The sequence below is a fragment of the Plectropomus leopardus genome, chromosome 13 (genome assembly GCF_026936395.1).
Source record: "Plectropomus leopardus strain MGB_pleo_1.0 chromosome 13, ASM2693639v1, whole genome shotgun sequence".
NCBI lineage: Eukaryota > Metazoa > Chordata > Actinopteri > Perciformes > Serranidae > Plectropomus > Plectropomus leopardus.
In genome coordinates, this window is record NC_142188.1 from 20227209 (window position 1) to 20240512 (window position 13304).

Consider the following 13304-nt stretch of genomic DNA (forward strand, 5'->3'; position numbering starts at 1 on the left):
TCAAAGTCACAGTTGATGCATCTCTATAATACAAACAGGCAGCTGAATGAGAGCTGCTTACCAGAGATTCCTGTGTCACAGATGCACCTGAAGGAGCCAGGCGACTCTTGAACGCATGTCCCATCTTCACAGATTCTGTCACAGTTTTCCTCTCCAACAATGTCAGAGCAGTTAACCCCTGAAACAAAAGGCAAGTCAGCTGACTTTACAACACAGAAACACACAGAGATAAAAAGATGTGCCCGAGTTATGAAGTTCACAGGCATGCACAAAGCTACAACTGATGCTGGTTCTTTGAATTTCTAACTGAAAAAGGGAAAATCAAAGTCAGTGTTGTAGATAATACTCCTGCTGTGAATACATGTTGGCAGCAAAGAGATTAAGAAAGAAGACATTTAGAATGCAAGATGTTTAATATTAATTCTGTTTTCGTTAGATGTGTTTGGGTTTGTGCTGAAAAACATTAACTTGATGTGTCCAATAAATGTATAATTGAGAGGTCGGCTTGCATCACCTTTTAAGTTATTTTTATATTGTGTCAGTTGCTTTGAACTAATCCAAGTAAAATTTTGTCAAAACCATCCGATTTTACAAATAATATACAAATTATGGGTTTCTTTGAGTTCTTCCATGCAGATAAAACACATGAAATGAAATAAAATAACTAATTTAAAGCAATTTTATTGAACAAGTAGGGTAAATATCAATAAAGTATAGTAAATTCTGATTTTATTGTATTTTTTAAAATCTGATTCAAAATAGTTTAAGGAATACTATGTAGGCATTGTTGGTAACTGTTTGAAAACAGTATCCTCAGTGTAAGTGAATGTGAAATCTGACACCAGCTTTGTTCAATTGGCATTTCGCCTCACAATATTTGCGTTTTTGGCGCTGTGTGCTGATGAATGTCCTGAAATAATAAGTAAATAAGAAAATACAGGCAGATGGCAGAGTGTCTGCAGAAAAAAAAATGCACAATTCGAGTCATAACTGATGATTTGGAGGGATTACTTTTGTATGAGTATATACATTATTTTTTACTGTAGGAAAATTCTGCATAGTATGTCTTTAAGAGAGCTCAACAACTGGGATAAGTGGGTTTCGTCCTTACCTGTAAAATGTGGAGGACATAGACATTTATAGGTTCTGTGGTTTGGATCTGTGGATCCATTGCTCAAACAGACGCCTTTGTTTTCACAAGGGTTATCCAAACAAGCATCAGACTTTTCACAAAACCTCCCAGAGTAGTGGTGGTGGCATCGACAGTAGTATGCACCTTCCCAGAGGCCTGTTTGACAAACACCGTTCCCGGAACAAAGTCGCAGCAGAGGAGAACCCTGACAAAGTTGCGTTTTAACAGACACATTGAGCCGTAAGCCAAGCTTGCACAGCTGCGTGTCTCCCTGATGCAGAGCGATGAAGTAATGATGACCCGGGACGAGCCACTTGGCCTCCACTTGCTCACTTCCATTTATATCGTGGGGAAACAGAAACTGATCTTTTGTGTGTTCATTTGTGGAGCAGCTCTCAAAGCTGTCTTTTGACACATTGAGGAGTCTGATGCCATATGACTTCAGTGTTTCATCAGCAGACATCAGCAGTTTGTCTCCATGTTGCAGCTGAAGTGGGCATATCTGTGGGAAGTTGACAGGGTGCCCAGTTGACTCCGCTCCCCCGTGAGAATCCCAACACTCAGAAAAACCCCTACAGAGGTTTCCTACCAGAGTCCAATTCATTTGGATTATGTGTTGTTTCGGGTGCCATTCAAGTGAACCGTTTCTGTTGCAAACTGTTTGGCAGTGGATCATTTGGGCGGCCACAAAGACAGCAATCAAGTAAAACAAGCATGCCCCCATGATTCCTCTCTCTTACTATTTAACACAAATCAATCTGGAACTTCTAAACCCCACTTTTGTCATCTGGAGAATGGATGAGGCGAATGTGTTGTTATTTTGAGATGTTGCACCATACACTCAAAAAATCCAGTCCACCAGAGTAGTAGTAACCTGAGGAAAACAAAGACTGTGATTAATGATTTGCAAAAGGGAGTCGACTACTACAAAACATATTGTGCTTTCTAATATTATGTTATTTGTACATTTATTTACTTAATGAAAAACCACAGACTGCATATAAACAATGAACGTAGCCACCATGTTGTCATTGGCTTATGGACATTGATTGGACTTGCCCAATGATTCTAACCTTTCCCACTAAAGACAAAAGCCAGATGCTTGTGGGTTTTTTTGCCAAAAGAGAAACGGGGGTATATACTGTGGTGATACCTCGCAGACAGCCTGTCACTCAAAGAGGCCATGCCCTTAATCATCCATAAATTTACACCTTAAAAAAAAGTAAACAGATGACTTGTATAAAAATGCACCCCCCTATATGTCAGGAATGGGCAAATAAGCTATGGAGACAAAAACTGTTTTGTGTACCAGGCTGTATACATGTTTATTTCTGCTGTAAAGTTAGGCTTTATGGCATGGGTGTGTATGGGGATTGAACTGCTTCAGCTTTAGTGGCCATTAGAGGAACTGCAGTTTTTTGCACATCCTCTTTGGCTTCATTTTTCAGCCCTGGAGGTTGCTGCCTGTGAAAAACACGATTACAGTGCTATCATGAACACTTTGTTTCATTGTAACACGTAGACTTGTGGCTTCAGCGAGTCTAGCAGAGCTGTCATAATCATATGCAGTGCTGCTGACCACCAAGTGTGTCACAGCAGCCTTGGCCTCCCTGAGGTTTCTACAGAGAGTGACAATGTCAGATAAAATATTCTCTCTTCCCTGCCGGTGCCTGATACCTCAGTGTCACGCAGTGAGATGAGTTAAAGCAGACAGCATTGTCTTTCTCCCTCAGGCCCTTTTCATCCGTGCCGCACGAGATAAAACAACAAAGTAGAGAAGCCTCCCTGCAAGAGAAAAACTCTGCTCCTTGATCAGCTCACAAGGGCTGATATGAATAACTGCATGGTGATAAGTAATAAAACGCTGAATATGGAACACCAATATCAATAAAAGGGGGAGTGATAGAGTGAATGAGATTGCAAGTATTGTCACGAGGGCTGCGCGGGCACCCAGAAGACCTCATTTACATGAGATGAGGTTGACTATTGTGTTTCACTGAACAAATCTGAAAGCTGGAAAGCTGATAACTCATTTCTAAAGGAAAAAAAAAGAAGTTCAAATATAGAAGAAAGAATCTATAATTGGTTTGTGTGTGTAGTTTTTGTAGGATAATTATTTTAAGCAGTGCAGGAATAAATAGCACTAGTAGTTTATATATCTATATAAGAATAAATCTTAATTTAAAGCAGTTTTACCAGTATTTTTTCTTTGGGATGTGTGTAACTAGTTAACTTGATTAAATTGGCTACCCTTGCTGGTTGGCTACAGGAATTCTTGTTGAGTTTACTTACTATTAAAATTGTTATCTCATGCACTTGCGTTCACCCGATAAGAATGCTGTTGTAAAAATCTGGCACATTTATTAAAGATTTATTTTCCTTAAAAAATACTTTTTACTTAATCATATTTGTTAAGTTTGATTCAGTGAGTTTTTGTCACGTTTTGTCGAATAATGTGCCATGATTATAATGCACAATGCAAAGTGCCACACATTTCAGCAGCATTTAAGCTAGTCTAACATTAAACTTTTGAAAATTAGCAAAATAAGTAATTGGGAACATCCCTAATTTTTATATACATAAATCACTATGTCTAATATAGAATGAGTCTCTTGTAGGGACAAAGAGAATTCCTTTCGAATTTTAAAGGGAGTCCCTTTAGCTTTACAGAGCAATGGAGACCACCAAAAGGTGTCAGTCGGCTGAATTTGGGTGTTTTCAGTGGCCATGCCAGTGTTTTTACTTGCTCCGTGGCAGTTATTCAGTCAAAAATGAGTAAGAGTGTACAACAAAGGGGATAAAAAATACAATAAAAATCCCCTAAAGTGGCTATAGCTCACATAAACAAATTTCAGATTTATCACAAATGAATTTAACAAATCTCAAACAATCGAAAAAAAGTCTAACTGATTTTGATATGCCTTAAAAAGAATAAAAGCCAGAACAGTTTCTGCTATGGGTAGTGCTTCAAAAGCAGTGATGCTGACTTACTCAGTTGCCCATCACCAGTAATGCAATTTAAGCAGGAGGTCATGACATGGTTCTGTAGAGAGATATTGGACTTTTATAGTGGCTGCCACAATTCAATAATACATGGTGCAATAATTCATATAATAATACAATGCACTTATATTCTACTCATCTAGTAGCCATAACAAGACCTTTGTCACGACAAAAGTGATCCTGTCTCACCAAGATCTCTAAGCCGAAGCGGAGAGACAGCTGGGATGAAAAGACCATCTTATATCACCACACATGTGACAGCAAACTGGCAACATCAACAAGCAGCATGAGTAAGAGATCGATGCGAGAGGAAACACTGCAGCCAGGAGGAGATGCTGCCATTTTTTTGTGCCAAATTTCCACAGATATGCAGCAACCAGCAAGAATGCAACTCACATGCAAAGCCTATGGTTTATATTCAAGTCAATATAATTGATCCCAGGACTGATTTTTCACAGCAACCTAGTACAATCCTTACTACAATCCCAAGTGAGACATTTAGAGACTGTTTTGGCTCTGCAGTTTACATGATGAATGCAATTTGGACCCTAAAACACATTCATCCTTCTTAATTTTACATTGGTTCAAATTCATTTAATCTAAATTACATTCAATACTAATTCATACCATTATAGCAATCTATACTCATGGCCTCAGCTTAAATAAACAGACCAAAGGGGTTTCGGGGATATTAAGACACCTTAAAAGGTATTGATCATTCAGGATTAAACTGCAGACCACACACTGAAGTGGTTCAAGTAATAAGGGCCATGGGGTCACAAGCAAGGTCATGTATGTGAGGGAGGGGGGGTCATCTAATTGTCGCGCACACCCCCTGCTTTCATTACAGGTCAGTTCTACCCACGTTTTAGGATGCCAATCACGCAGATGTGCAGAGGGCAATGGATCAAGGGAGCTGTGTAAATCCTCGCTTGACTGATGACCGAGAGAGACACCAAGAGGACACAACAAATTATCACATCAGACTGGTAGGCCTCCATGTCACATGTTATCTGTCATATGACAAAAATAGGTTACAAATGTTTGGTCCATTAATCTTTTAAGGGATAAAAAAAGAGTAATTTGTTACATTTCTGATGATCAATTGTTGTTGGGTTTCTTTAGAAAAAAAATGTATTGTTTCAGTGTCTCAAATTTGAACGTTTGCATGTTTTCTTATTCTTCTATTGCAAGTGTTTCCCACAGAATTAGAATCTATGTGAGATTATATGAATCTATGTGTGAATCTATGAAACGAATACGTGGAAAAACACTTCCATAAGCTGAATATCATTGACATTTTATAGAAAAATACAACTCAATTATTCATAATTAAAAAAAATCAACAGACTAATCCATAATTGCAATAATTATTGATTGCACCCCGGTAAGTTACTTTCCATTAACAATAAACACTGGACTTCACCATTCCACATACCAAAGCTCACAGTATATAGTGTGATCATAAACTAGGCCACATCTGAAAACATTTGGTAACTTGACATCTACTGAGAAAAATTGCATTCCCTTTTCTCTACACAAGTAGCAAAGTTTGGCTCATTAAGCCGTCAGCGCGATGCACAAACGGTGATGAAGATGTTGGCTAGTGAGTGAGGTGCAACTGCCAGTTACAGTGTAATGGCACTTGTGCAGAAATGAGGACGCACAGGTGTAAGTCGAGGCAAACATTGTTGAGATAAATAGTGCAAGCCTCCTTGTGTATGGTAATTTCTCATTATGATTTTCTTAGAAGTTCTCAGAGGCTGACAGCTACAGTGAATGAACACTGTTAGTGTTTGCTATTGCACTGTATTGTGCATGCACTTTTGTTTGCCTGCTTGGGGCCAGGGGACGTCTTCTTGGAAGGTTAGATTTGCATTGCATGTTAAGTAAAGTGAAATAAAAATATCAATTTAACTCGTAAACCTGCTACACTGATGAAAGCTGCTGCTGCGACAAAGCTGCTGAAATGATTAAATCAGAAGGTGAAAGCAAATCTCTCTCCTGTTATCACTACAGATGATGGAGGTGGACAAACTTTATAACTGCCATTACGGAGTCCATGGTCTTTTTATAATCTCACCTATAAATTGGTAGAGCAGCAGCGTTGTTTGTCACCAGCATGCCAATTCATTCCATTAGCCCAGTCCTTTCTCTGTGACGGAGAAAAAAAAACAATCCTTTAGAAAGTTATTTCATCTGAAAATATCTCAAAGTAAACACAGAGACTTTAAATCAACTGGCACAGAACTCATTTCTCTGTCCACTCACTGTTAAAAAGTCTATTTCTGACAACACTATGGCGATAGATTTGGTAGATGATGTCCCATTTCAGAGTAGGTTAGAGCAAAAAGAGGTTAACAGCCATCATGGTTAAGTGTGTTGGAATACAGACGTGTTTCTGAACACATTTACAAATAAAACCACTTGATTTGTGATGATGGACCAGAAACATAATCATTACTTGATCGTGTGGAACATAATAACTCAGATACCCCGCAGCTAGGCTTCAAACCTTTAAATAGGCTATTTTTTATTTTTCCACATTCTTGCACCAGCAAGATGCCACTGAACGTCACTGAACCATTGATGTCACTGCGGAGCCACTGGAGAACTGATAAGCCAAACACCAGCAGGCTGCTGGCCACAGCCGCTGCCGCACTGATCACTTGTGCTCCCTGGGAAGCTATCTGCATCACCGCTAATCAGTTATAACACTGATGAGCACACGCGCCCTGCAACCCTGGAAACCAACCCAACATCAATTTTCTCACTTTAAATGCTCACTAATTGAAGACAATGGAAAAAAACCCTCAATTTTAATTTTAATTTTGTAACCGCTTACAATAATTTCCTGGGTAATAGCAAAATAAAATTTTATCATTCTGAATTACATCTCAGAATAGTCACTAGATAATGGGAAGTAGCAGTTAATGTGAACTTTCACATACACAAAAACATTTTTTTTATTCTTTTGTTGTTCTCTATAACCCCAAGGAGCATTTCAAACTGCTACAGTAGGATGTTTCCAAGACCGTAATTCCTCAAAGAAGTTATAACCATGGGTTAAATTAGGCCAGAGCCAGCAGCAGCACAGCTTCACCAGCGTGACTTCACCTCTATGAATTGCTCATTTTTGTTTGAGGCAATACCTTCATCAGTCACCGGCCCCCCTGTAGTACAGACTGCAGTGCTTCCTGTTTATTTGGTGCTCTGGAGGAGAACCTCAATAAAGCAAGGTTGTGCGTCTTTGTTTGTTTGTAACACTTGGTGCAGTGCTTGGGGGAATTGAGGTATATACTATTTCAGCCACACAGAGCCTTAAGAGCCCTGCATGAGAGAAATACTGCAGTTCTATGATGCAGCATGGTCGCATAATCATGATCCAGTGGAAGGTTAGTATGTGGTACATCTGCAGAGCAGGGAATTGCTTTATTATTTTCTCTCTGGAGTGAGTAAGTACAGTAAATGTATAAATTAAAAGTTTTGTTTTACGATGTTTTATTTCCTGTTCAACAACTGTGAGCAAAGTGCTCCTCAGGTGTTTAACATCTCATCTCACTTCAATCAGGCAAACACACCCTCACCAAACCGCTTACACCTTTTCCTGGAAAGCTCTAGTGCACTTGTTCAGAAACAATCGGTCCCTCTTTTGTTAAGATTTCGCAGCTCTTGCTCTAATATGAACTGAGTCAGTCATAAAAACATCTGCGCCCATAACCTGCAATTTTTTGGCCAATTTTAAATGCCAGCAGATACAGACAAAAAGACAACACATATTGAAAGATTAAAATTAAAGACTAATTTCTTTGATGGTTTGGTTTTTTTGTTGTTTGACTTTTTGGGTTTTTTTTAAGCCACATTACAATGTATGCTAAGCTTTCTCTGTATTAATCACACAGCAAAAAGGCTGGCCATGCCTATTTCATATGCCATTCACAGACCATAAAGGAGGAGTGGAGACAAAAATGCAAATAGCTAATGAGAGCTAAGAGATTGCAGATTGGAACAGAACCACTTTGTTTTGTTACATTTAAAAAAAATACAGCATTGAGTATATTAGGAACCCTTTTAAAAGTTAACTTCACACATCTTTGCAGTGGTCATGTCCTTTACCTTGGAGGAAAAGTCTGCTGCTAGGTGACCGTTCCTTTGCCCATATACCGTCTGTTTATGAAAGCACATTAGCTTGGCCTACTTAGGTGCATGTCTACAAACTCTATGATTGTCCTGCCATCATGGCATGAATGGAAAAACGCAAAGCGACCTTCCTTGACTGACCAATACTGCGCGGCCGGCAATATTTAGTAATTTTTTAAAGACAAGTTGCAAGTCGTTTACAATAGGATCGCAGGCCATGACTGGCTGCAGGACCAGACTTTGGACAAGCCTGCCCCAAGTCTTAGCGTCACGAAGGTTATAATATTCAGTATTTTTTTAAAGTAACTTAAAGCTGTCGATTCAACTGTGTTCATCTTGGAGACTGCAGTTTGTAACGTGTTTTGAAATTTCAATCAGTGAGGCAAGCTTACTGTAACAAAAATACATTTGTGTTTAATTCAATACAGTCTAACAGCAACACAAACTACATTTTCTTTCAAAAATTCCTATGTAGTTGAATCCCCACCTCTATTAAGCCATTTCAACATAACCTAAACATTATAACTATGGTGAAGGGGGATTTATTGCAGGGCTGCGCTATAAGACTGCGTTAGTTTTCGCTCGGTGTGCCTAATAAACTGACAACTGAGTGTGTACAGAGGTACAAGTGCAATCAAGCAAGTAAAGGCTACAATTCGCCACAGATATCGGTTATGTCATGCAGGAAAAATAATACTGGTATCTGGGAGCCCTATATTCCCTGGTGATGGCCTCTGCCAAAGAGGTTGAGTTTATATTTGTTTCTTTGTTATTTATACTACGATCTCAGTATCTGAGATTAGATTTTATTAGATTTGGTGGACGGTTTGGCAATCATTCAAGATCACCTACTGTCCAAAGATAGCAAATGTTTAATCCTTATAAACATCATCAAATTGGCTTGATTTCTTTCAAAAACTTGGGAAGAATGCAATGGCCAGCAAAAGGAGAAATGACCCCAAAATTTGCAAGTAAACAGTACAAGAAAGTGACCTGATAAATTAGTAGAAAGAAAGAAATAAAAATGGAAAACAAAGAAATGAAAAAAGAAAAAAAAAGAAATGACCTGGAAAAGTGCCCCGAAATATAATAATTCAGCAACACCCATGTTTTTGAAACAAATCACACTGATGTGCTCAGGGTTAAAAGGTTCAAATATTTGTGAAAGGCATCTGAAAGCAGCACAAAAACAAGTGATATTGCCTTAGGTTTCAAAGGGTTAAACATGATCAGATTATCAAGACTTCCCAGACTGTGCACCCTTGTTCCATATTTTTGCTCTGCCTTTTTTTCTTGTTTTACCCAAATTCCATTTTCAAAATAAAGGTGCCTCAAATGAAATGAATTCACCAACTGTAGAAATAAATAAGGCAAACGTTTTCTTGTAACAAGTAGGTCACGTCTCACTGTTGAGCCCTATTAGCATCATGGATTGTGTCATACAGGGTAACAGAGTTTGATTTTTGATCACCTTTGGCAGTACAGGGGAAGGCAGCCTCATTCATGCAGGCACTGAGGCCTTTATATCCACCATCTACCAGTGTGTCTCTTCACGGATTCAGTAGCGAGTTTATGATGATGTCATGCTATTTTTTTTTAATCTTGTGTTGCTTCACATATTGTGTCAAGTAAAAACTACACAGCAAACGGTCTGAGCAGGTTAAGTCTGTACATCATAGAGTCCACCTGGCCTGTCTGTTATAGTGAGGGTGACATTGGCAGAGACTGGCCGGCACGCTGCTTCTCACACATTTAAAAGCTGCAGCAGGCCTGCAGCCAAAGAGGTCTGCACTAAACTACAGTTTAGCATTAAGCTCAGCTGACGCGTCTCTCTGCCCCCATTCTGCAAGGCCCAGGATTTACTATGGACGGGTAATCTGACTAGTAAGGATGCACATGGACCATCTGCCGCCGCGTGCAGCCTCGTACAAGCGCGTCTCTGCTGACTGACAATTACACTGTAAGGTTTTATCGCGTGTGCCGCCGTAGGATGCATGCTCACCATTAAGTTGAAAAGGTGGTCCGCCCTGGGACGGCGACTTGTAACATCATTTTCGAGAGTTTCTTTCAGGGCTGAGAAGTGTCTCTCTCTGGGGGATGTGACAGCTGAGCTCGTGTAAGCAGCACACGGGAGGAAACATGTTGCTAAGGTAATGTGATCAGACGCTGAGGGCTGAAGGCGCGTGCCCGCCTGCAGAGGAGATGGCCCTCGGGGGCAGGAGAGGGCGGGGATACAGCCTGCCTGATTGATTATTTAATTAGGCTTAACTAAATATTCATTAGACAAGCCGAGTCATTATCTTTGTGTAAACAACTGAAGCTCTCTCAGTGAATGAAAATGATTTTATATGGTACCTGTGGGGTGAAAAAAAATTAAAAACTAAACTGACTGGACTGTCTTATAATTGGACCATAGCAGATCTGGATTAGGAAACACTTTTTAAAAAACTACTTATCCAGTTCATTCACTGAATTGATGGAATTTTCAGGCATTACCTAGCAAATAAATAGCTGCACATTACAGTAATACTTTGCCAAGCAGCTAAATTGTTTTGGCTGATAATTAAATGACGATTACAGTATCACTAATGCAGCCATTCAGAAACTTGATTCCATCTCATAATGTTGCACTACATGAAGGGGGACAGTTCGATATTTTTGGGAAATCATTTATTTGCTTAAGATGCATTGACTGCGGGTTATAAAGTTATATATATATAAATTTCAGGGTACAGGCTAAACATAAACTACAATAAACAAAACGCAGGTGCACAGTGGGTGAGAACACAAATATATATTTTTCATTTTTCAGGACAAAAGAAATGGAAAAAGATGTGCTGTATATGTGTTATATTTTGACATCTGAATCACTATTATCAAGGCGCAATTCCTTTTAGTGACAGTTGAACCTTTGACCCCGTCGTCACATTCGTCACTGATCTGACAGTGGTGAAAGCCTCGCGCGAACCTGTCCAGCAGAGAAGAGACCCTGTCTGGGACCAACAGCTGATGATTTGGCCGATGTGGAGGAGTCCAGTGATGACACTGTGCAGCCCGAGGCTGAGGTGGCAGCCTACACTGAGTTCAAGACACCCAAGGAGGATTTTTTCGAGGGTTTGTGGTAGTGGAATGAGCATGCTGAAATGTTTCCTAACCATGCAGTGATTGCGCAAAATGTTTTTGCCTTCCTCGTATTGACACCGTTTGGGTCTGTCACGTGACGCCATGGTGCCTAAAATGATTTTTTCTCATTGACTTACATTGGTCATCTGTACGAAAGTGGATAAATTTTTTGTTTACATAGATTTAGGCTGAGGGACAGATCATGTTTTGGCTTACAATACTCAGTTTGGTCCACAAATACGTGTGGAATTTGCTGACCTCTTGTTAAAAGTTCCCACTTTTTCACTCTTATTTATTGGCCACAAACAGTGGCCTGCCGCTTTATGTCAGATGTTTTGCCTGGGTGTCACACCATCCACACCTCCTTCCAATGAGAAACTCATATAAACCACCAAAAATCTGAAATATGCCACTTTTGGAATGTTAAAATGATGCCTAAAAAACACACACGTTACATATCTGTGGTTTGCATGAATTTACAATGCCAACTCTTAATTCTGGTGACTGGGCTGGAATATATAAAGTTACAGCCAGCAGCTGGTTGGCTTAGCTTAACTTTACAATTACAAGCAGGAGGAAACAGCTAGCCTCTCCAAAAATATCACACGAATATCTTTTGTAAAACCTGCACAAAAATCGAAGTATAAGAATGACAATTCAATGTTTTTCATCGGGTTACTTAGTGGACTTTTTCTCAGATAGATGCAGTAACTCTCTGGAGTTGTTATTTTGCCAGTCAACCCAGCGAAGACACCTCACAGTCTAAATGTAGATCTGTTTAATTTTTTTTATCTGCTCTTCTAAATATTTCAGATAAAAACAACATCAAGTTCAGTATAATTTCACAGTTCACTTCCTCATTACATCCCCTTCCTCTATACAGAGGAGAAGTCATTCCATGGTGGTATTGTTTTCATATGATATTTAATGTTTACTTGCTCAAGGAATGTTTTGACATCTTGTGCACGATCGTTTTCTTGCAATGACCTACATCCCCTTCACTGTACAGCTACAGTCACACCAGGGTGCTGTGCTGCAATCAGTCCTGAAGTTGTGGTTGCTGAGCAACAGTATAAGTAAGGGGTTAAGTGCCTTGCTCCCGGGCATTTTGGTGGTCGTTGCCAAGGGAAAGGAGAGTGTTGGCCATTAACATCCCCAGTCCAGATTCCTCCAGCTGGCCGGGGATTCGAACTTGGAGACTGTCCATTGATAAACGTTGGAGTGGACCACTGTATTTCAGGAAATAAACCTAAGAAAATCAGTTTAGTTATTTAGAGAACCACCCTCAGTCTTATCAGAATAGTTTTCCATGTTATTTTACCACAATAAAAATGAAGCACTGATCTTATCGGCACATGTTCAAAACACTGACATGATGCTTTGACCCACTTTTAAGTCCTGCCGGTACAGAAACTCAGAGCGATGTGACAGATGTTTTCATAAAGGTCACTGGCTTCTGTTACACCTTGCTTTTCTTGATTGTTTGCTCACAGTAGGACTCTCAACACATTTCATTTTTTTACAAATCGCAATCCCTCTGTGGTTTGTGCTCTACAACACTCATTCCACCCTACAGCAGCTTTCACCCTACAGAAGCTCTGCAAATAATAGTCTTGCCAGTAGTCAGTTTCAAGTAATTTCAGGATCAATTTTAAGATGACTGTTCTTATCAAAATACATCAGTATGAAGCACCTGCCTGACCTTAAGATTTGACATATTCTATCTCCTATGCTTATCCCGGTGAAAGACATTTAAGTTCTCAAATTTGGTTCTCTTCCCCACTGTGACTAGATTAACGAGCTGCCCTTTTGCCTGTAGCATTGGCCATATTTCCTGCAGCTTTAGGTATCTTCATTAGATGTAGAAATATTGACCTTCAGTGCTTTTTATGAGAATGTATACTAG

The 13304-nt window shown here is 39.5% G+C and overlaps 1 protein-coding gene across 1 annotated transcript in view; it reads right to left on the bottom strand.

Annotated features, from left to right (window-relative positions):
• The window catches only part of eys (EGF-like photoreceptor maintenance factor), a 205464-nt gene extending 194628 nt beyond the window's left edge, over positions 1-10836 (bottom strand). The window contains exons 1-4 of the mRNA XM_088086235.1: positions 10278-10836; positions 6219-6290; positions 1112-2006; positions 62-178 (exon numbers count right to left, since the gene is read on the bottom strand). Coding sequence (XP_087942361.1) covers positions 62-178; positions 1112-1856 — 862 coding nt within the window. The 5' untranslated portion in view covers positions 1857-2006; positions 6219-6290; positions 10278-10836. The remainder of the gene's footprint in view (positions 1-61; positions 179-1111; positions 2007-6218; positions 6291-10277) is intronic.
• Between the last annotated feature and the right edge of the window lie 2468 nt (positions 10837-13304).